General features: G+C 59.7%; 1 protein-coding gene across 5 annotated transcripts in view; it reads right to left on the minus strand.

Annotated features, from left to right (window-relative positions):
- Positions 1 to 245: 245 nt before the first annotated feature.
- Positions 246 to 22,825, minus strand: part of LOC128141546 (opioid-binding protein/cell adhesion molecule homolog) — a 312,385-nt gene continuing 289,805 nt past the window's right edge. For all 5 annotated transcript variants that reach the window (XM_052786398.1, XM_052786400.1, XM_052786401.1 and 2 more), the window contains 5 exons: positions 19,129 to 19,254; positions 18,656 to 18,790; positions 18,451 to 18,571; positions 17,839 to 17,990; positions 246 to 361 (listed from right to left, as the gene is read on the minus strand). In XM_052786398.1, coding sequence (XP_052642358.1) covers positions 261 to 361; positions 17,839 to 17,990; positions 18,451 to 18,571; positions 18,656 to 18,790; positions 19,129 to 19,254 — 635 coding nt within the window. In that variant the 3' untranslated portion in view covers positions 246 to 260. The remainder of the gene's footprint in view (positions 362 to 17,838; positions 17,991 to 18,450; positions 18,572 to 18,655; positions 18,791 to 19,128; positions 19,255 to 22,825) is intronic.

The raw sequence follows: 22,825 nt of genomic DNA on the forward strand, positions 1-22,825 counted from the left end.
CGTCCGCGCCGGACCACATCCCCAGGGCGACGGTGGCGGGTGACGGTCTGGTGGCACGTGGTGGGGTCTGTACAGCGTAACCGGCGGCGAGAACGATCCCGGCACGCGGGAGACGGGGCCATCCTCGGACACTCGGCGCCACCGCCCGTCCTCCGGCACATCGCCCGTCTGACGGAGAGGAGTCCCCAGGCGGCGCGGCGGGGCGAGCCCGCGGCGGGGGAGAGGCGCGGCGGGGCCTCTCAGGACCCTCCGCTCTCTTATCAAAAGTCGAGGAGGAGACGAGCGAGGAGGGTGGCCCAGAGGCAGAGGCCGGCAGCTGCCCGGGATGCCGCATTGCCGCCATCGTGCACTGCTCCAGGCCCTGTGCAGGGGAGACAAGAAGAGCAAGACAAAGGAGAGCGTTAAGGGCAGCGCCGAGCAGACATGAACATGCGAAGGGCTCCCTCCCCCTCCCTGTGGTTCCCCGGCCCCTTTGCATCCTACCTCCCCTGCCCTGTGCTGGGCATCTCCCAGGGTCGATGCGGGCTGTCGCATTCCCCTTGGGGGAGGGGGGAGGGGGGGTGGGCGGCGGAGGGCATCACTGGCATCAGTGTGGGGTCCCAGTGGTGTCGAGGAGGTAAGCAAGGAGCTTGAGGGACATTTAGGGGAGGCAGAGTCCTTGTTTGAGGAGGAAGATGCCCATGGCCAGTGCCAGGCCGGCCCCACTGCCCCTCGCAGCTTGCTTGCCATCCTTGGAGAGTCCCGTGCAGTGGCGGGTTGGGAACAGGCCCTGTGCAGGTTCAGTATCTATAGGTATGAGCAGCCGTGCCCCATCCGTGCTGGTAAATGAGGGTCCCCAAGATGGCAGGAGCCAAGCAGGATGCAGCGCGGGCGCTCTGAGCGGGGGACACGGTGTAGCTGGGAGCGTCCCACAAGGGTGTGGGTGGCGGGCCCGATGGTGCGGGGCACCTCGTTTTGGGCAGATAGGCCGTTCTGCTCCTGCTGCATAGGAGTCACCGGGCAGGCAGCTATGACCGAGGAGGGCCGGGAGGATGGACGGCCAGCAGTGGTTCATGTCCAGGGGCCGTCGAGGGGTTTGGCAGGCAGGGCATATGTTGGGGCAGGGAGTATGCACCAGGAGGACCCTGGTACCTCGTGCCTCAGGGTTTTTTGGTCCCAGGTGGCAGCGCTAAGTCGCTGTGGTGGCATGCTCGTGCACCGGTCACCGCAGGTTGGCTCTCGGCACGAGATGGGAAGGGCTGGCGCGGGAACAAGTCTCACTGAGACTCACTGGCCGAGGCTGGGGAGAGGAGGAGGTGACGGTGCACACAGCCGTAAGTCTGTGTGTCCAGGGCAGCTATGAGAGCAGATCCCCAGGGGAGGTCCCACAGGGCCACCCCGCCGGGGCATCGGGGTTGGGGGCACCAGGAGGGGCCCGCAGCCAGTGGCCATCGCAGGGGGCTGGTGCGGGCCTCGTTCCCACCAGACAGGTGTCTAGGCTGGCCCAGGGAGTGGCAGCGACGCGGGGCGGCTGGATGCCATTTAATGGGGTGGATCAGTGAGGCAGGCTGCCGGGACGCCCATCGTGCGGAGGAAGCCTGCATTTCAGCCTGAGCGTATACGGCCGCGGAGAAGACGCGAGCAACGAAGATGTGCCTTAGAGACATGCATCAGAGCAATGGAGACACGGCACTGGGAGAGGCTGGGTGTGCATGCAGGTGGAGGGTCACAGTGCAGGGATGCGGGGCACAAACAGCAGCTCACGATCGGCTGGATGCCGATGGCTGGGAGACAGCTGCCAGGGATGGCCAGGTCCTCAGCAGTCAGGCTGGGTGAGGAGGAGGAGGACGTGGGCAGGTGGCTGTCGACATATGCATCCCAAGCAGACGTTTGTCACATCTTGGGGGAACAAGGGCTGTTGTTTCATAAGGATTCAGGTCGTCGGGTGCACAAAGGTGCTCCTCAGCATTGGAGGAGACAGCAGGGCAGAACACAGGAAGCGGGGACGGCTGCCCAGCAGCCCCTCGAGGGGCATGCGCGGGGCCTGGAGGAGAGACCAGGCACAGGTCCACCCGCGCTCCCTACCCCTGTGGAGAGGCCAAAGGAGGCAACGAGGGCCGGAGGGAAAGGGACGGAGCGGGGCAGCAGCCAGGGTAGCCTGCAGGGCCATCAGGTGTGCCGCAAGCCAGACACCTGGCGAGGAAGCACGGTAGACAGATGAAGAGAGAGGGTGGTTTGTTTTTTTTTTTTTCAGCCAGGCTAATTGGTAGATGGGCCTGTATTGAGAGAAACCAATGGATGGCCATTGAGGGAGGCGGCCCAATGGCCTCATGAGGGCAGGAGGGCAACCAGGCCAAGGATGAGGGTGCTGGAGGGACCGGTGGTCCAGCGAAGAGCAAGGGAGAGGCAAGATGACCTTGTAGCGGGCGTCTACTACAGATTGCCTGGCCGGGACATCGGTGCCGATGATGAGTCGTCATCTAGGTGCTCAGGAGACAGGTCTAGATCGGCAGGCCCTGCGCTTAGGGGAGATTTCCAGTTCCTGGACATCAGCTGGGACCGTTGTAGCTCTAGCATGAGTGGGCCTTGCAAAGTCTTGAAGTTTGTAGGAGCAAACTTGTCAGCACAAGCGCTCAGGGAGGCAAGTGGGAAAGACGCCCTCCTAGACTCACCGTTTGGGAACAGAAAAGGACTCGAGGCAGACATGAAGGCAGGCGGCCGTCTCGGAGGTGGTGATGACAGTGACAAAAAGGCGGAGTTTAAAATTTCCAGTGTTGTGAGACACAAGGACAGCACAGTGCCTCCCCTGGAGTTCAGGAGAGCAAACTTCTTTAAGATGTTCGGGCAGCTATTTAATTTAGCAGAGTCCCCCAAGAATCTGCTTTTGGGGACTCAGGAGTCCGCGAGCGCCGGTCCGTTTTTAAGAAGCACCTTCAAGAAGCACCGGTGCGGGCATCCCCTCCACGTCACTGTTCAAGGGAGTGGGGCAGCAGACCAGCTCGGCCAAACTGTGAGGTCCTCACGGCCTTCAAGAGGAAAAAGAAAGAAAATCATATGCTCTGCAGAAGTGAGGTTGGGCTTTGCGGGAACGCGACGGAGCCGCGGTTTGCCCACGCAGGGAGAAGACATGAAAGGCCGAGGCTCGACTGAAGTTCAAACCAGCCGGCATCGGGTCCGATACCCACAAGGGTTTTCTTTGAGGATGTTTGTGGTGCAAGGAGGTGTAAAGATCACTGTCATCATCGAAATCTGTCTCTCAATCAATAGGGACGAAGAAGAGCCGGAGGCATTCTGTGATTTTTGTGTCTCCGTTTTTAATACTAGGGACCCATATAATAAGGGGACTTTCCACATGGGGAGGCCAAAACCATGAGGGAGCCGCTGCATCAGCCAAATGTTTGTGGGTCTGTGGGACCCAAAGGGACCCACCCTGAAAGAGCTGACAGGCGTCATGGCAGGACCTCTCTGGATCGTCTCCTGGAGGTCTCGGGAGGCCTCGCCGACCAGAAGCCCACCATCATTATTCCAAAAAGGGCACGAGGGAAGACCCAGGAGCCCATGGAACCATTACTGTAACTTCAGCTCCTGGAAAAAATCAGGGAGCAGATCGCACCAGGCGCTCTCAGAAGGCACGTTGAGAATCATGCAGCAGTCAGACACGGTTGACGCGGCTTTGCTGAGGGAAAGTCCTGTTTAGGTCATTGGATATCCTTGTTAGACAAGGTCACCTGCCTCGCCAAGGAAGGGATGTCACAAAGGCAGCGGATGCCACGTTTATGCATTTTAGCAAGGCTGTGGATCCCATACCTCCCGGCACCCTTCCAGATGAGGCATCCCAACCCAGGACAAGCAGCTTTGGGGCACACCAGGCAAAGAACTGGCCAAGGGGCTGAGCTTGAAGGGCTGCAGGGAACGGGGCGGTGGGCGGCCAGCCACTGTAGGGCCCGTTCTGTTGTGTGTATTTCTGAAGGGTCCAGATGTGGGAGCCGACCACACTGTTAGCTGGTTCGGCGACGAGACAGACCAACCAGCCAGGTGCCGTGGAGCCTCTCGAGGGGCAAGATACCTCCCAGAGGGATCCTGACAGACAAGAGCCTTGGGCCACTCTTCGTGGGACACAACCGAACGAGTGCAAATGGTGGATCGCGCTTCTGGGACTGAGTCAGGCCAGGCGCGAGTCCCAACCAGGAGAGGAGAGGCCAGCAAGCGCCCCCCCCCCCAGAAGAGGATGTGGGCATGCCAGCCCGCCGTGGGCTCAGTGGGAGCCAGTGGCACGCTCCAGCAGGCGAGGGGGCTGACCGCCTCCCCAGGGCACGACGAACTTGGTGTTGCTGGCCACTCAGCAGAGGTCCTGCCATGTTCCATGCTGGTGCAGTTACGGTCCCCGCCATTTAAGAAGGATGCACAGCTTCTCAGACACACCTGGAGGCAGGCCACAGAGCCAGCAACAGGGCTGGAAGGTTCGTCCCATGAGGAGCAGCCAAGGACTTTGGGTTGGCGTTGTCAGGAGAAAAGGAGGCCAAGGGGCAACCTCAGTGCTCCTCGCTGCTCACCTAGACGGGGAAGCGGAGAGGGAGGCAATGAGCTCTTCTCCCCCTTATCCGGGGACGGGGCGCACCAGGAACGGTTCCAGTCCGTGCCGGTGAAGGTTCGGGCTGGACAGGAGTGAGGCCGTCTTTAGCAAGAGGGTGGTCTGATGCCAGGGCAGGCTTTTTAGCAAGGCAGTCGATGGCCCATGCCCATCTCCATTTCAGAGCCATTTGGGCAGCACTTTCAATGATGTGCTTCAACTCAGCGAGCCCCCAAGCAGTCAGGCTGTTGAATGAGGTGATTGTCTTGGGTCCCTTTCAAGGGAAATATGGTGTCTTTTCTTGGATCGTATTCTATTCTATTTGGGTAGAGGGAGAGGTGTGTGGGCATCCGGGCAGGCGGCAGGGTGCTCAGGCACCTCATTAGGCAGGTGGACAGAGACAGAGATGGGTAGGTAGACGGCCAGACAGCAGATGGGTGGATGGCAGGAGAGAGCGGGAGCCTGTCCCCACGGGACAGGGGCAGTGGAGTGGCGTGGGTTTTTTTCAGGTGAGGTCAGGCAGGCAGCGGGCCGGCTTGGCAGCCAGGTCAGGAGATGGTGCAGGGGTGATGAGGTCCCAGAGAGGTGGATCGCCCATAGGCCATCTGGGCAGGGCCCGGCGCATCCTGATGGTGAGGCGGGCAGAGAGCGAGCATGAGAGAAGGTCGTCTTTTGCTGTCTCCCCGCCTGCCCATGCGTCGGTGTCTCTCCTCAGTTTTCCCGCCTCGATCCCTGCATCTCCGTGCTTCTCAGTGTCCCAGTCAGCCCTGTTACATGTTGGCCCATCTTGAGGCCTCCTCTGCATCCACGTGTGTTGCTCTGTGTCTGTATCCGCTGGCGTCCATGTCGCCATCCCATCGTTCTCCTTCCGTTCCTGCCCATCTCCATGTTCCTGTGTTCTCTTCACCATGTGTTTGGAGTTTATTCCTCTGCGCCTGCTTCTCCCTCCCCATCTGCCTGGGTCCATCCATCCCTTCCCACCTGTGTCCCAGTTGTCCATCTCCACGCCTTTCCCTCCCCAGGTCTGCAGCGCATGGTTGGCACCCCGGCACATCTCTCCACCCATCTCCCTGTCAGCCTGCTTCCCTCCGTCCCAGCTCTCCACGTCCGTCCCCATCTCTGTCCATCATCATGCGCTTGTCTCGGCCCACATCCCCTTGCTGGCATCAGTCTCTGTTGACAACTGTCTCTGCCCCCACCTCTGTCTTTCCCTCCGCATGTCAGACTTTATTCATCTCCCGGCGCCTTGGTGCAGGGCTCCTTCTGTCCGTGTCGGCCCTCCGCCCGCCTCTTGGTCCCTCATCCCCCTTTCTTGGCACCTGGGTCTGCATGCCAGTCCGCGCCTCCACCTCTCCCTCTGTCTCGGCACCTGCCTGCCCACTCCTCTGTTGTTCCTGTCCCTGCTTTTTCAGGGTCTCCCTTTTTTTTGCTCCGTCTGTCTGTGGGTGCGCCCCCACATCTCCCAGTCCCCATCCTGCAGTTCCCATCCATCCCCACATCCATCCATCGCTAAGGCCATCTCTTCTGCGGGTATCGCGGTCGCTCTCTGTCTATGTCTGCCCCTTTTTCTGTGTTTTCACACTCCTCACCCCCCACGCCTGGCCTCCCTTGCTCCATCTCCAGCCTCCCGCGTTCTTCGTGCGCTCCTCCTCGCTGCTCCTCCACTCTGGCTCGCTTTTTCTGTGTCTGTGTCTCTTCCCCCTGCCTCACAGAGTCCGTTTTCTCATCTCATTCTCTGTCCCTTCTCCCCTTGACGTTAGTCAGTTTGCGTGCCTCGACTCCCCGTCTCCATCTCGGTTCGTGCCCAACTCCCTGCCTCTGCGTTGCCCTCTGTCTGCCTCTCTCTGGGTGGCCAGCCTGCACACACTCTCCACAGCTCTCGGTTGTCATTGTGGTCCCTCGTGGTCCCTCCCCTCATCCCTCTTTCTGCACGTCCCTGCCTCTGTCTCCCGAGCTGTCCCATCTCCCTCGCCCCCTTCATCGCCTTCCTCCTTGCCTCTCGCTCACTCACCTTTCCTCTCTCTGCCTCCCTTCTTCCCCTCTGCCCATGCGCCTCATCATCCATCATCATCCACCTCCCTGCCCATCCATTCCTCTCGCTGCTACCGCCTTTTTGTCTGCGATTCTCCTGCTGCCTGCTTCTCCGTACGTCCACCTGTGTTCCACCACCTCCCACTTTTTATCCCTCTGCTTCCATTCCTCCATCTCTGCGGCGTCGGTCTGCGCACATCTTGTTTTGTAGCGGTCTCCCTGTCCTTTTCTCCTGCCGTCCTCCTGCTCTACCTCTCTGTCCTCTGCCATCTATGTCTCCCCGTCCCACAGCTTTCTGTCACCTGGTTCCCCATTTTCCGTGGATCCCCCCACATCCCCCTGTGCCACGTCTCCCTCTCTTTCCATCTCTGTGTCCGTTCGCGCTCGCCCGCACACCGCCAAGTCCCTCCCTCTGTCTCCCCGGTTTCGGCCTCCTGGCATCCCCCTCTCTTTACCGACGCCTTCTCCACACCACTCTCCCCTTCTTTGTCTGGCTCTTTCACCATCGTGAGCTCTGTAGCCCCAGCTGTTTCTCTGTCTGCCCCACTGGCGCGCGCTCTTTCTCTGCGCATCTTCTTGAGTTTGTAAGGCATCTCTAACTGTGCCCCGGCGTCTCTCTGGCTGTGCGCATTTTCCTTCCATGTCCCGTGCTCGTTTTGGTCCATCTCCAGAGTCCTGTCTCTCGCTCTCTCCAGACATTTGCCGTCGCACGTCCAGGCCCCTTCTGCATCTCCGTCTTTGTAGGCCTTTCCCTGCCAGTCTCAGCCGGTGTCCCGCATCAGCACCCTCCCCGTCCTTTCTCAGTTTTTGCAGCTGTCCGCACATCTCCTTTCATTTCGTCCCTCCTTTTTTCCTTTAGTTTCCTTTGTTCCGCCTCCCTCCCTCCATCTTTTACTCCCTCTCCCCATGTGCCTTGCCATCACCATCCGGATCCTGGTCTCTCCCAGTCCACGTCTTTCTGTGCCTCCCTCTGCCCCCATGTCGCTACTCCTCATTCCACACCTCCTTTTGACCCTCTGTGTCCCTGCGTCTGTCTCAGTGTCTCAGTCTCCCCATTCCTCCATCTCTGGGCATGGCTGGTGGGCCGTCTTGTCACCCCCATGCATTTGGCATCCCCGCGTCCCCCTTGTCTGCCAAGTGTACCTTTGCATCTCCCCACATCTCGCTTCTACCCCGACCCCCCTCTCCGTCTCTCCACAGATCTCCTCCTCCTACCTGCTGTCCAGTGCCACCTCCCTCTGTCCAACAACTCCCCCCCGAGGCCCTCTTTCTCCCCATCCATGGCTCTCTTTCCATCCAGCCAGCCTCCAGTTCGTTTCCCCGCCTCTGCTGCTTTGGGCAGCTGGCTCCACAGTTTGGCGTCCGGGTTTTTGGCCCGTCCCCTGCTCGATGCCTTCGTTCCTGGGTCTCTCCACGTATGTGTGTGCGCCCATCGGTCCCCTCTGTTTTTCATCTTGCCCTCCATGTCTCTCTTTCCATGCCTGTCTCCCCGCCCTGCGTCCGTGTCTTTCCTCCGCACGCGTACCATCGCCCTCCTCAGCATAGGTTGGTCCATCCCACCCATCACCCTCCGTCCTCCTACGGTGCCTCCTCGTCTCTCTGGGTGCCCTCCCTCAGGGCGCCTCAGTCCTTGTTCTCCTTGTGCCCCTCTGTGTTTTTTTCCGTGAGTGGTTTTCTCTCACTCCCCTCCCACTCATTCCACCGTCTCGTCGGTTTCCCCTTCAATCCTCTCCATTGTTATGGTCCCCCGCTTTCCTTCTCAGCCCCTGCCTCTCTGTGAGTTGGAGTGTCTCCCTCTGGCTGCCTCCCCATCTCCGGTGTTTCCAGGCCTTCCCCCTTCTCCACATCTTCCCTCCTCTCTGCCCATTTGTCTGCCTTTTCTTTGTCTCGGTGGGCGCTTCAGGGTCTGTCTCCAGGCCTCTCTCTCTCCCCATCTTTCCACCCTCATGGCTTCTGCCGTCTCTTGTGCGCTCGCTCAGTTTCATGCCGTCTCTCTCCAAGTCCGTCTGCCTGCATCACGCCGCATCCCTCTCGTTAGGCGGCCGCCTTTCTCTCCGCCGGTGTCTCCATTCCCATCTCCCCGAGGCCTTCTCCACGTGCCTGTGTAGCGGTATCCGCTCCCTTTCGTAGGTGCCTGACTCCACCCCCCTGACCCACGCGCTGAGGTCTCGGCACCCTTGTTCAGCGTCCTCGTCTTCAGGCGCGTGTCCGTTGCGTTCCGTGGGTCGTGCTTCCCACGCTGCTCCATGTCTCCAGCCCCCAGCCAGCCGTCTCACCGCGTGGCCTTCTTTCTGCCCACGTCTTTCTCCCTCTCCCCCCATCACCAGCTCATCCATCTCCACCCCCCATCTGGCAGGGTCCATCTCTCGTTTCCATCCACCTCTCCAGGGCTCCCTTTGCAAGTCTCCCCGTTGAGGCCCGTGCATGTCTCTGCTTTTCTGTCCCCACCTCTGTCCATCCCGGCCCCCTTCTATGTCTGTGTCCACCTGTTCTCCCTTCTCTCCCAAGAAGATGCCCTTCATTCAGTTGTCTTTTGGCCAGCCGTGGCCCTGGCCGCGTCCGCACATCTCCCCCCGTCCCTTTCCGGCCACCTTACATTCCGGCACTGTGACATCACCGCTGTCCCACACTGTCCCTGTGCAGTTCTGTGTCTCCACAGGCTCATCTCTTGATCTCTTGCCCTCCCCTTCTCACCCTGAGTGCCTCTTTCCATCTGCTTTGTTGTTTGTCCCCCTTTTTTTTTTTTTCTTTGTCCTGTCCGAGCCTTTCCCCACCTGTGTGTCCCGCCCCGTCCCCATGTCTCCCATTCGAGCCCCCCCCGCCCCCAGCACAGAGTCTATCTGTAGACATCTGTCCATCTCTGCCCCATCTCTGATTTTCTCCGCTGCCTATGGCGTGGTTCTGCTCCTCTCCATCTCTGTTCCTCATCTCCCTTCTGTATGTCTTTGTCATTTGCGGCACCCTCCTTGGCGTCTGGCCGTTGGTCACGCTCTTTTGTCATCGTCTTGGCGGTCCTGGCGTGTCTTTCTCCGCCTCAGTCTCTGTGCCCCTGGCTCGGCACCTCCCTGTCGTAGCGTTAGCGCCTCTCTCTCTGCCTGAGTCTTTCTGTTGACGTCCTTCTGTTTCGGGGTTACTCTCGGAGCCTCTCTGACCCTCTCCCTCCTCTTCCCTCCCTGCCTCGTGTCTTTCTCGCCACCTCTGTCTGCAGCAGGGCAGCTCCATGTCCCTCTGCATGCCGTCTCTGGTTTTGTTCCTCTGCCTCTCTGTCTGTGTGTCTCGGTCCATCACCTGTTGCTCTCTCTTCTTGTCCCTCTCAGTAGCTCCATCTGCACGCCTGCATCCACACACTCCTCCATCCGTGACCATGTCCCTTCCCGTCTCCGGTGTGCCGTGATGTGCCTCCCCCTGCCCTCTTTTTGTCTCAGAGACGGTGCCCATCTCTGCGGGAGCCTCTCTCTCTGGGCACCTCTCCCCTCCCTCCCCGGCCCTCCTCTGCACGCGCATGTGTTTTTCTGCGTGTTTGTGTCCGTCTGTCTCTTTCTGTATGTGTCGCTCTGTAGGTCTCTGTTACTCCCTCCTCCCCTCTCCGCGTCCCTCCCACTCAGTCCTCAGTCACTCCTCTTTGCGTGCGGTCATCTTAGGTTCAGCGCGTCCCTCCTGGCACAGGTGTCTGCATGTCACGGTCCTCCTCTTGTCCCTCGCCCAACCGTGTCTTTGGTAGCGATTCCCCCCCTCACTTTCGGCAGCTCCATCCCCTCAGTGTACCCGTCTCTTCCTCCCAGTGTCCTGGCCTTGCTCCCTCTTTCTGTCCATTCTGTGCATCCTCACAGCAGGTGCTCCTCTGTCTCTTGGTACCCTGTGGTCTCTCCCCTGTTTGTGTCTGTCTTCCCCTGCCTGCTGTACATCTCTCCTCCCCACGCATCTCCCTCTCGTCCCGGTGCCTGCATCTTTATTTTGTTACATCTCTCTCGCGGCCCGCGCAAGTTTGCTGCCTCGGTGTCACCTCCCTCCTGGAGCCTGCCAGACTCAGTCTCTCTGTTGTGGCCTGCCCGAGTTGACCGAGCACATGCCTCTGGGCGCCTGCCTGACTTGGTCTTTCCATCTTGGTGCCTGCTTGCCAGACTTGGTCCGTTTCTTTGGCAGTCCGCCTCTCTCCTCGTACCGGGCTTCCCTGCCTGCATGACCGACTTCCTTCCTTAAGTACTCAACTAACTGACTTGTTTTTTCTGTCCCTTGCCTCCTGCCCACATGACCGACTGCCTTACCATACTTACGTAGCCTTTCTCTTGCAGCCTGCCCGCCTTGGTTTAGCAGAGCAGTCTCTCTGCATTGCCGGCTGCTTGCCTGCCTTCATGGTGTCTCTGTCTTGCTGGCTGCCTGACTTGAGCGTGCTGGTCTCTCTCTTGCTGTTGGCTTTGCTCCTGGTGCCTCCCTGCCTGATTTGGCTTGCTTACTTATTTTATGGACTTGGTCTCTCTCCTGTAGACTGCCAGAGTCAGTCTGGATGGTAATGTGTCTTGTTGGAGTGTGTATGTGTGTTTGTTTACACAGGAGCAGGGTAGGGGAGTTGGAAAGCCTTTATTGGAAGAGGATGGGTCAGTAGGGAGAGGAGGGAGCGGCTCATCAGCATTCCAACAGCAGCAGATAGCCATTGTGGGCAGAGAGGCCGGTTGAATGGGTGGCTTGCCCAGCCAGGGGCTGTTGGCCCCTTGGTCATTGAAGAGTGGAGGGCAAGGTCAGTCATTTGCTCAGTTTGACTCTGTTGCTCAGGCATTAGGGCCAAAGCAAAGGCTCGCCTTCCCGGCAAGAGGCTGACCGTGCCTCTCAGCATCATTCCCCGAGGTGCTCCCGAAAGCACATGCCACCTGGGCGGCCCACCCTGGCCACCTGGTCCAGGGCCCCTGCCCAGGGAAAGCGGGCCTGCCCAAGGTGGCCCTGCTCCCCCAGGACTCACTCTCACCTTGGGCCACGCAAAGTGCCGTCGCTGTTTGTTCCATCCCTGTTTGCTACGCTCCCCCACTGCCTGCCAGAGACACCGCCAGCCCAACTGTGCCCACCCGCCCTCGGTGCGTACGGACAGCAAGAGCCAGACAGCGCCTGTTGGCAAGCACCCCAAGGAGATGCCTGGAAACTGGCCCAGGGGAATCTAGGGACACCTAGAGACAGCCTGCCACAGACTAAGGGACCGTACGAGAGAGACGATAGTGTGGAGAAGGACCAAGCAAGGGAGAGCAGGCACAGGCAACAAGGCAACGCGTGAAACAGCCGGACAGACCTCAAGGCCCAGAGGCAAAGGGGAAGCACCTACCCACAGAGAGAAAGAAAGAGAGGGGAAGGACCACAGGGAACCATTGGACAAACCCCAAAGGGGGAACAAGACGGGAGTCGCCGGCACACAGCACAGGCAACACGCACAACCGCACAGATGCACACTAGGTCACTTACGAATGCTCTAGAGGCCCCAACTCACTGACACAGGCGGAGACCAACACCCACCCGCAGATCACAAACCGCTGCGGAATGCTACAGCTGCCCCAAGGCAAAACTGCTGCAGAGAGACTGCCGCAACACACGCACGCACCACAGGAACAGGCTCGCGTGCTGAGAGAGGACAACACACTCTGAGGAAAGCAGCAAGACAGGCAGACGACACACGTGTTCCGAGACAACCGTGCAGCAGGCAAGCCAAGGGCGCTCCGCGCTGCCTCAGACTCAAAGCGCACGTAGAGCGACAGAGCCAGCGAGACCAAGAAATAGCCTCGTCACCACACAGGCACACCGCTAGGCAGAGGAGCACCCAACGTGCATGGAGTGAGAGGCACTGACACTGGATGTGCTACGGCAGGGCTCGACACCCGCAACCGCTGACCCACGGACAAACAGAAACAGGGACACCCAGGCACCCTGCGAAGAGCGGCGCAGCTGCACACGCAGAGCCCGACACGGAATACCTCCCAAGACACCGTCTACAACTTGAACAAGGACCCGGATGGAGACAGGGAAGACACAACAACTGCAGGAGACGCGGAGCGACACAAGGTCCAGCAGCCATCCTCAGACACCGGCAACAACAGACCTGAAAGGGAGGTGCCCCGAGACACCACACCACAGACAACGTGCCCCCGTGATCCTGGCTACAGCCTCACAATCACCCACCCTGACAACCCCACCGTGGCGCTGGGCACGGGCGCACACCAACCCCGCACCAACGCGCGATCCAATGGTCGGATGCGACCGCTCCAAAACCCGATGCGAACGCCGAGACAGGCACATAAACATGCCCGAACCCACAGACAGTGCCGGGCACAGGCCAGGATGCACGTTGCCGGCAGGCTTTCTCACATCGACGTGGCAGATGGGGGCACTCACGCACAGAGCAACATGCGCAGGGCCACAGCCAGAGAGAGAAAGCGCACGCACGCCAGCAACGCAGGGAGGCGGGGACACAGAAGCACAAAGGCGGCCACAAATACCGAGTCACCGACGACAGGCTCCGGTGCCTAGCCTAGAGGAACTCTACCGCACAGGGACAGACCTCCTGCCGCACAGCACCCTTTGCTCTCCAATCCCCCGACCACTCAATGACCACGAGGCGTGCTCTCGGCAATGACCGGCCCTGCTTGGGGTGCTACAGAGGCTGATGGCATGCACCACGGCACGCCTGGCAGACGGGCCCACATGAGCAAGCGCAGGCACAAGGGCTCGTCAAACCCACAAGGCCACTATTCTCTAAGGCGGCAGCAATCAAACCACAATCAAACAGGGCGGGACAACATAAAACACACCACACCACAACAAATGAGAAGAGGACGCCACTGTAGACCCTCACCTAAGAGGATAGAATGGGAACATGACAGACTGCAACAAATGAGTCCATGACATCCCCGAACAGCAGCGACTAGAACGCACCAGAACGGATTACGACGCAGTGCAACAGACCGAAGGAGGCCACAATGCCATAGACCAGAGGGGAAGGAAACGGAATAGAGCGGCACACAGCGGCAGGATAGAACGCAATATGTGAAACGCAAGGAGAGCGGAATAGAACAGACTGGAGCAGAGCAGACCCAAACACCAGAGAGCACAACAGTAACATGCAAGACTGGCAAGGAGCAGAGCAGAACTGCCCAGGCCCAAACACAAGATTGTTTGTTTGTTCAAACATAGAACACACCCAAGCCCATGAGACCCTCACGGAGCAGAGCAGGACAGACCTGAACAGATCATTGGCACTGACAACAGCAAACCCTGGCCGAGCAGAATCCTTGAGAACAAAACAGAACACAAGCGAGCAGACCAAAACAAACACACAGCAAGAGATTCGACCCCAATGGAAAAGGCCTGACCGTGCTGGAGCGGAAGGGAATGGAACGGAGCCGAGTATGCCAAAACAGAATAGAACAAAGAACAGACTGCTACCAAATAGAAAGAAAGCAAATGGAACCAAAAGCATTAAAACAAAACAAAGCACGTTAGCATCGATGACACAAGATCAGGAAGAAAAAAAAAATGGGGGTTGGTGCGGGGGGAGCAGGGAACGTGCCACACGACAATACTAGAATACATTAGTTCCTTTGGAAGGGACCGACACCATTCATGGCATCTGACTGCCCAAGCCTTTCAGGCCTGACAAACTAAAACCGCCAAAGGGTGGCATTAAGGGCCTCACCCCAACACCTCAGCCACCCCGCTCAGGCATAAGAAAGCCCTTGCGGGAAAAGCACACTTCACAGCATCTCCTTAAAACCTCCCCTGGCACCGCAGCCAGGGAAGCCGGACCGAGCCACGACAGCAACCCACACGAGACACCCTCCAGCACTTAAACATCCTTCTGAGGGGACGGGGCCCAGAACACCACACAATAAGCAAGGTGAGGCCATACCAGCACAACCGACAGGCAGGTCATTGCCTCTGTCAGCCAGCCAGTAGTACCACAGGCAACGCACGGGACCCTGCTAGGGCCACTGTCCAGCCCCTCCTGTCCTACTCTACGCTCACCTCTCACACTACACCATGCTGGGTGCAGACCCCGGTACATGCCCCTGTTCTATTTCACACCTCCTGCAGCTCCCCAAATTCCTCTGCCAGGCCGCCCATCCCTGAAGACAGGTGACAGCACCTCTCAGTTTAGGATCATCAGCGTGCTTACTTACTAAGGGTACGTGCCCCTCCTCCATCCAGATCATGGATCGACGCTTCGAATGGACCCAGCCCCACGCAACACCACTAACAACGGGCCCCCACCGTCCACCCGGCCCTGCACACCATGTTACCCTCACACGATTTCTCCGAAAGGATGCCGCGAGGGACGGCTTCAAAAGCCTGCTCACCTTCCGGAAACGCTACACCCGCCGCCTCCCCTTCACCTGCTAGGTGGGTGCCCATATCGCACAAGCACAACAACTTTGTTAGGTGGGACGTTCCCTTCCTGAACCCCTGCTGACCACGCCTGACAAACACGTGGTCCTTCAAAGTCTTTTCCTTGACACCCCATATGATCTTCTCTGTCATTCCTCTAGGCACCAAGTTCAGACAGCCACATCATGACCTTCCGGGAACCAGCGAGAGGGGACCCATCTGCTGCCTCCTTTGGTACTGCAGGAGGAACCCCATGTGGACCCATGGCCTTACAGGCTTTCCGCCCGTATGATCGGTCCCCTACAATCTCAGAGCCCGCAACCAGAAAGTCACCCCTCCCGCCGTCACGGCCCTCTGACCTGGCCTATCATCACTAGTAGGATTATGAAAGAAAGACAGAGAACGCGAACCGTGCCCTGCCTCCCCTCGCTTTTTGTCGCTCTTTCTTTCTCAGGCGGCCATCATCTTCGACACATACCGCTCGCCTGTTTTCCTTCACCTTCCTCTTGCTCTTCCCAGATTGCCACAAGCCTTTCATGCCATCGGCCCAGACAGCAGCCAGTTTCCGCTCTAGTCCGGCTTAGGCCTTTCCCCGTTTCTCTCTGCCGAGGTGAACCGCAGCTCCACGACATTCCCCAAAAGCCTGATCTCTGTACTGGAGACGCTACCATTGCTTTCTCCACCCAACCACAGAGATGAGGTTCCCGCTTGGCCAAACCTCCCTTCTACCCTGCCAGCCTGAGTTTGCCCCCAAAGGGACGGCCCGTTCCTGTGCCATCACTGGCCATTTCCGAAAAGCAGACCGGTGCTCCTGGACCCCCAGGCCCTCGACAGGACGTTTCCAGGGGCCACCGCTCGCTACCTCCCAGAGTAGGTGACACTTTGCTCTCTCGGCAGCTGGGGCAGCTGCTCTCCTTGCATTTATCCTCACAGTGCCCCAAAACTTTCCAACCCTGCTGTTTCAGGACTGCAGTCACCTTCCCATGACTTTCACTTGCCCAGTATACCCTAACGCTAATAAAGCCCAGCTTCCCAGGAAAGTGCTTAACATGCACCTGCCCAAGGACAGCACTCCCTTCATCCATTCCACTATCTTTCTCCTCTCTCTACCCAACTGCTCATGCTCTAACCCTCCCCATTCTCTTCCTCATCTCACTGATGAGGACAACGGAGAGAGGAAAGGAGCAAGACACCGAGCAGCGGCCACCCGCCGAGGTGACGCCACAACACGCCCTGGGAGCCTGCCGCCGTGGTCGCCGCCCCGGTCAAGCCCTTGCCCTGACGATGGGCACCCCCATGCCTCCGGGACCCCTCCTCTCCAACCCGCGTACACCCCTAATACTCCCAGACAGCTAGGTGCCACGCTTCTCCGGAGCACCTTCCAGGCCAGACTGCCAACCTCTCCTCCCAGCTCTCTCACACCACACAGAGGACCAGAAGCCTCATCCAGACATAAATAACCTTCTCCGATTCCCTGCACTTCTGACATGGGCAAGCATTCAAGCCACTGGCCCTGCCACAGCGCTGGCCCTTTCACCCCCCTGCGTCGCCACTGAATGACACCTTGACATCTTGCCACGACACTCGCACCGTCCTGCTGCACATCATCCCTTCCCACCCTGTGCTGAAAAGTGGCGGCCCATTCCCCCTAGTGCTCCACACCCCATCACCACCTATCTAGCAGCCCCCCTCAACAGCTATAATGACCCACAAACACACAATTCCTAGAAGCCGCCTGCCCCTCCTCGCCAAGCCCCGAAGACATACCCACAACAAAGCGAGGCACCTTGAGAGCCAGGCTCACCAATGCCCCACAACAATAACCAAAGACGTGCACCCCAGGGCACCCCACATCACCAAATGCTCTCCAGGGCGTGACATGGCCCGTGAGGTGGCACCTCCGGGAAGGCTGAGGGACATGCCGCCACATGCTCCAGTGGGGCCCCGGACACCCATCGGGGCCACCCCTTCCATATTGCCACCATGCGCTACAGCCCCAGATGGCCATGGGACAGGGGTAGCCCCAGTCTCATCCAAAACATGGGCCCCCACCACAGTGCGACCCTTTGCCCCCACCGCCCACCCCGAGGCTGCCCAAGTCTACGCCGGCGCAGATGCTGAGCCTGCTGCCTGACTCCATCCTCTCCCTCGCGCTGGAGCCCTGCCAGGGGAAGGCCGGCTCCTGCCGGCCGCCCTTGGCCTGTGACAGGCCCCTCGGCTTGCTGGAACGCCATGGGGACATGCCACAGCTGCACACCACCTTCCTCAAGGGTAGCTGACCAGTCCACTGTTCCGCAAAGACCTTCCCACCCTCGCCGCCTGCCACAAACCGACCGGCCACGGCTGTTGACGCCTACACCACCTGGCCTGCCGCTGCCGGTACAACATGAGAGCTGCCAGTAGTCCTGCCGGTACAATGCCCAGGAAAAACCCCGCACAGTGTACCCGAAGCGCGTGCTCACCTGGCCCGGGGTCCCTCCTCGGCCCTACACTCCAGCGATGCCACGGCTCAGCCAGGAGCCTCTTCTCCACCTGCAGCCCAGGCTCCATAAAGAAGACCAGCTGCCAGCCGACCAACTGTGCTGTGCACCCCTAAACACCCATGAGCGATGTGCCCGCCACTGACCGCCACCCGGCCGCATGTGCCCACTCGGGCCCATGCAGATCTCCTCATCTGATGCCTCCTCTCTGCGGGACCTTGCCACTCGGAGCTTGTGTCGTTCGGCACCTTTACGGGCCAGCCACATTAAATACAGTCAACTCCGCTCTGTTGCTCCATCGACGGCCGTCTGCCTGCCTCTCCTCCTCTTCATCCTCCTCCTCCTCTTCTTCATCCTCCTCTTCTTCCTCCTCCTCCACCTCCTTGCTATACCTTGCTGAAAAAAAAACAGGGCACCTACCGTACAGGATGATGCTGGCGTTGGTGTTGCCCAGCTTGTTCGTGGCCACGCACGTGTAGTTGCCGTAGTCCTTCTCTGAGACGTTGAAGAAGGTCAGCGTCGACAGGCGACCCTTGCTCTCGATCCGCACGCCCTCCAACCCGTTCGCTAACCTGCAGGGAAAAACGGAGGCCAGCGCTCAGTGCCGCGCTGGCGCTCTGCGACATATCCCACCCCCTCCCCGGGTGCCCCCTCCCTTGCCACCAGCCGCCACCACCGTATAGCCATTTGTTCGCCCACCGGACTCCCCACGTCCCACTGAGACAAGCCCTTCAGCCAAGCACATCACCCTCATTGTCCCGTAACCCATCCACCCGCCCGCCCCACACAGCTCACGTGAACCCCACCGCGAGGCACAGCCGCCATCCCTGGGAGGAACAACCCTGGGGCCCCTCGGCCTTTAGCCAAGCACCGGAGCCGCCAAAATGAGTGGATCCCAGCCTTCCTCCACACAACGCCTGCGGCCACCGCCACCTCCCGCCACCTCCTCGTCCTCCAGCCCCGAGGCCGGCAGGCTCAGCCCTGGCTCTGCCAGGCCCCAGTCTCCCCCCAGCTCCACAGCCGGCCCCTTACCTGGTGTCCTCCTTGAACCACTGAAACTCCGCCACGGGGACGGCCGAGGCCTCACACTGCAGGATGCCCTTCTGGCCCACCGAGGCGCCCGTGTTCTTGGCGTTGGAAATGTACGGCGGGTCTGCAGAGATGCCATGCCTCGTCACGCCGGGATCTGCGCGCCCACCCCCCCGCCGCCCCCTCTTCCCCTGTCCCTTGCGCTCACAGTTGACGGTGACTTTGACTTTCCGCACGTCCGGGATGGCCACGTCATTGACGGCACTGCACTCGTACTCCCCGGACTGCTCCCGCGTGATGCCCGTGATCTCCAGGTACTCATCCTCGCTCACAAAGCCCTGCCCTAGGAGACGTCCCGAAAGCGTGGCACCGTCGCCCACGGACACCAATGCCGGGACCTCCCCTGCGCCCCTGCCATGCCCTCCTCCACCACCCTCTGCCTGTGCGTCTGGCATCCCCTTTGCCCTAGAAGCTGGGGACATCACTCAACCAGCACCCTTGCCCCCATACCAGGGCACGCCAAAGGGCCAGCACCTCCACCCTCCGCAACAGTCACCAGTGGACCGCAGGCGGCCTTCGGGCCACCCCAGGCACCTCTACGGGGACATCCGTCCATCCCAGATGGGCCAGGCGAGACCCCTCCTCAGACCCAGGCGGCTCCTCCGCCGAGCGCAGTCTCACCTTTCCCAGAGAGGTGCCGCCACGTGACGGTGGGCTCCGGTCTCCCAAAGGCCAGGCACATAAGGGTCACGCTGCTGCCCTCATTCACGGTGATGTCCGACGAGATGTTGACGATCTGGGGGGGGACTGCAAGACACAAAGAAAAGCAGAGCTACCGTCAACGCACCAGCCCACAAGGCCCCATCACTGGACATCGGCATCCCCCCTGTTGCCGATGCCACATCCCCAAAGCCGCATCTCGGACCGGAGCTGAGCACGGACCTGGGGTGCCAAGGGGTCTGCTCACCGGTGCCCTGCGCTGGGTGGGGGCCAGAAACACCGGCACCCCCCTGCCACAGCCGAGACCCTGCTAACTGGCTCTCGTTACGGCCCACGACGAGGCTCCTATTTGAGTATATTTACTAAAGCTGTTTAAATTACCAAGCGTCGGCTCCATTCGATACTGGCCACAGTGATTTATATTACTTGGTCCCCAGATACTCCATCTAATAAATAACTTGGCAATCTCCACACCCATAAATATCACCAGCCCTGCCAAAAAGCAATTAAAGCCCGCTCGCCGATGCCACTTCCCAGCGCTCTGGGACAGCCCACGTGGTCCCCGAAAGGGTCTGCGCCCGGGGGAGCGAACGAGGCCATACCAAACGACCCGCCCAAATCTAAATACTGGTCTTACCTTACCAGAAAGGATGCCCCGGCACAGAAGAGGCGTCACGGCGGGACAAGCCGCAGCAAAGCTGCCGCATGGTCTGCGCGGCCCGATAGGCCCTGTGAGGCAGTAAATTTCCCGGCACCTTGACACGTCAATATAGAAGTACCATCTGTTACAGCAGAGGGAGATTGTCCGAGTCCTTCAGGGGAAAGCAGCAATCCAAAAATGAAAAGCATGCACCGTCAGCCACTGACAAACATAGTTAAGGCTCGGAGCGGAGCTGGCTGGCTCCAATGGCGTGGCCCTGACAAGCTCCACCATGGAAGGGCTGCCAACAGCCCTTCCTCACTTAGATGAGATGACCGTATCCCCTACTACCGGCATCCTTGCACCTCTCCCCTCCATTAACAGCACCTCCAATGGATAGCAGGAACACCTAAAAGCAACAATGGCATCCAAGACGAGCCTTCCCACAACTGGGTGTTTGCCGCCCGCTCTCAAGCCTGCGAAGCCATCCCTGCCCACGAGCAGTATTGCTGCGAGATGGCAGCGGTGCCAGGAGTGGGCGCCGAGACTCTGGGACACCTACCCCTGCTCCAGACGGCAGCCCATCTCCGCCTCGTGCACTCTTACCTACAAAAGCCACGGAGCCAGATGAGAACGAGAGCGCGCAACACAGGGCGCCGGCAAAATTGCGGCCATCACGCTATCCCTACCGCGCACAGGTCACCGCTCTCACTTCCCGCCCAGGCCCCTCCTGGCTCTTCTCTGGGATGACACCCTGCTCTAGGCTTCACACCACCTGAGGGGACCACACAAGCCATGGATTACGGGGAAAAAAAACCAAAACAAACAAACGTCACGCTGACATCAACCGCTTCTCACAGCCTTAGTAGATATACGTGCGCCTGGTACAGACCACTGCTTGCAAACGAGCGCGGTGCCAGAGGAAGGTGGGCACCTTCAGGGCGGCCAACACCAACTCCAAACGCTCGGGGGCCGCTGGCTCGAGAGGCCCTGCACGGCTGTGCCATGGCGAGGGTGACGAAAGGGACCCTGAGCAGAGCCGGGACCGCGCCAGTGACCCCACGTGCCTGCCTTCACCCCAGACCTGACCAGCACCCCAGCTGCTGGGGGCTTCCAGCCCTCCCTGAGTGGGTGCTGGGGCACTTGGCTCTGTGCCCCAATGAAGAGCTCGAACCACCTAAAAAGAGAATGATGTATCGCCAAGGAAGCCAAGGCGATCGGCATCGCCCAGCCCAGATTTCATCTGCTGGACAGGAGGCATGACGAGCTCCGTTCACCTTTCCATGCACAGCACCCGCTCCGCTCCTGTATTTGTTGCATCGCCTTCCTATCCCACCTCCTGCACGCAGCCCCGCTGAGGTCAGAACGTGGATAGAGGCACCCTGACAGACAAGAGGGATTGCAGACGGACAGATGGACCAGACAGCACCCCAGCTGTAGACCTGCACGGCGCCAGCCTAAGGATGCTGATGCAGCCTCGGCCATGGCTCTGCCAAGGCGGTCCCCCAGGACGATCACCGTCTGACTGTCCTGCAGCAACGCACCCCTAGGACAGGGCCATTCTCTCCCAACCTGAAAAGGGAGTCACCTGTGCCGGGGGAAAGCCGAAGTGTACCAGAGCACCCTCACCCTCCTGGCCTGCTGCTGGCCCTCTCCCAGCTCACAGCCAACATCCCTTTCCCATCCCCTGACTCCCAAACCGCTAGTACAAAGTGACACGTGGACACTGGTGCTCTGGGCACAGATGCGAGACTGTCCCCCTCCCAGGCACAGAAATACCTTCACGCCTGCGCAAAAAATCACCACTACCGATAACCGCTATGGCCCCGATGCTCCCATTTGGCAACCACCAAGCCACACGAATAGACACGTCAGCCCTAAAGCCCTTCCATCAGCAAAGGATGCCGACACAGCGGGCCGACGTGGCGGCAGGTCTCGCAGGGGAGAACGGTGCCTCCCGACCCCCCCGGCCGTGTTGCTGAAGCCACAGGGGCAGGGGAAGCACTGCTGTGCAGCTGGCCACCTGAATCCGATCGGAAATGCCCCCAAGAGCCAGCAGGGACGTGTGGCGCAGGGATGCCCATGGAGAGTGAGCTGGACAGCTTGATACCCTGCTGTGATGGCGCTCATTGCCTGTGAGGATACCAGGACTCGGAGAAGGACATATAAGGACCTTGATTACATTTCTATAGATCCCGCTGGCCAGGCTGTCAAGAACAGCAACTCAAGGGTGCACCAGCTGCATCTCTGGGGGGACTTAATGCCACAGGAGGAGTGGGCGGCAGCTGGGCCCATGCAGCGACGTGGCCGGCAGCGGACAGGACCTGAGTGCCGGCAGGCGGGATGAGTCCGGCGGCCAACACGACTGCGCGGATAAAACCTACCTGTGGCCACAGCCTGTAAATACGGGTACGGCTAAGACACACGCGTGGCTGCCCTGACCAGCGTGTGCCACCACAGCTGCCATGGCTAAGATGGGTGCAGCTCGGGATGGGTGCTGGGCAGGGAGTCCAAAACTCTCCCGTCCCCTCTAGAGCCCTCCTGGTCCCCGAAGGACCGGGTCAGATAGCCCTGCTAATACCTCACGGCCCGCCAGAGTGACTATGGGTGCTGTTCCTAGTCATGTACCTGTTGACGGCATCCTTTCCCTAGATGACCTTCGGTTCTTTACATTTACCTCCCCCCTGCCGTACATCCCCTGCACAGCCAATATCCCGTAGTTACAACAGCCTCTCCTCGCTACATATAGAAGATAAGAAATGACGGCCAGGCAAACATCCGAACAGCAGGAGAAATGATGACGGCGGGGCTGTCGCTCGGGTGGGGAGACGGAGCGTCGTCGCCCGCTCTGCCTTTCGCCAGGTGAACGCTTTCTCGTGCACAGTTTATAATAGCTTGCTCCCCTGAGCAGCTCCCGTTAGCCCACATGCATGTCGCTACACACCTGATCGTACAATAGCTAAGGAAAATGGGCGAGACACTCCTCGATCGCTCAAGGGCAATAAAGCTGTAACAGGC

Source organism: Harpia harpyja, chromosome 4 (assembly GCF_026419915.1).
Source record: "Harpia harpyja isolate bHarHar1 chromosome 4, bHarHar1 primary haplotype, whole genome shotgun sequence".
Classification (NCBI taxonomy): Eukaryota; Metazoa; Chordata; class Aves; order Accipitriformes; family Accipitridae; genus Harpia; species Harpia harpyja.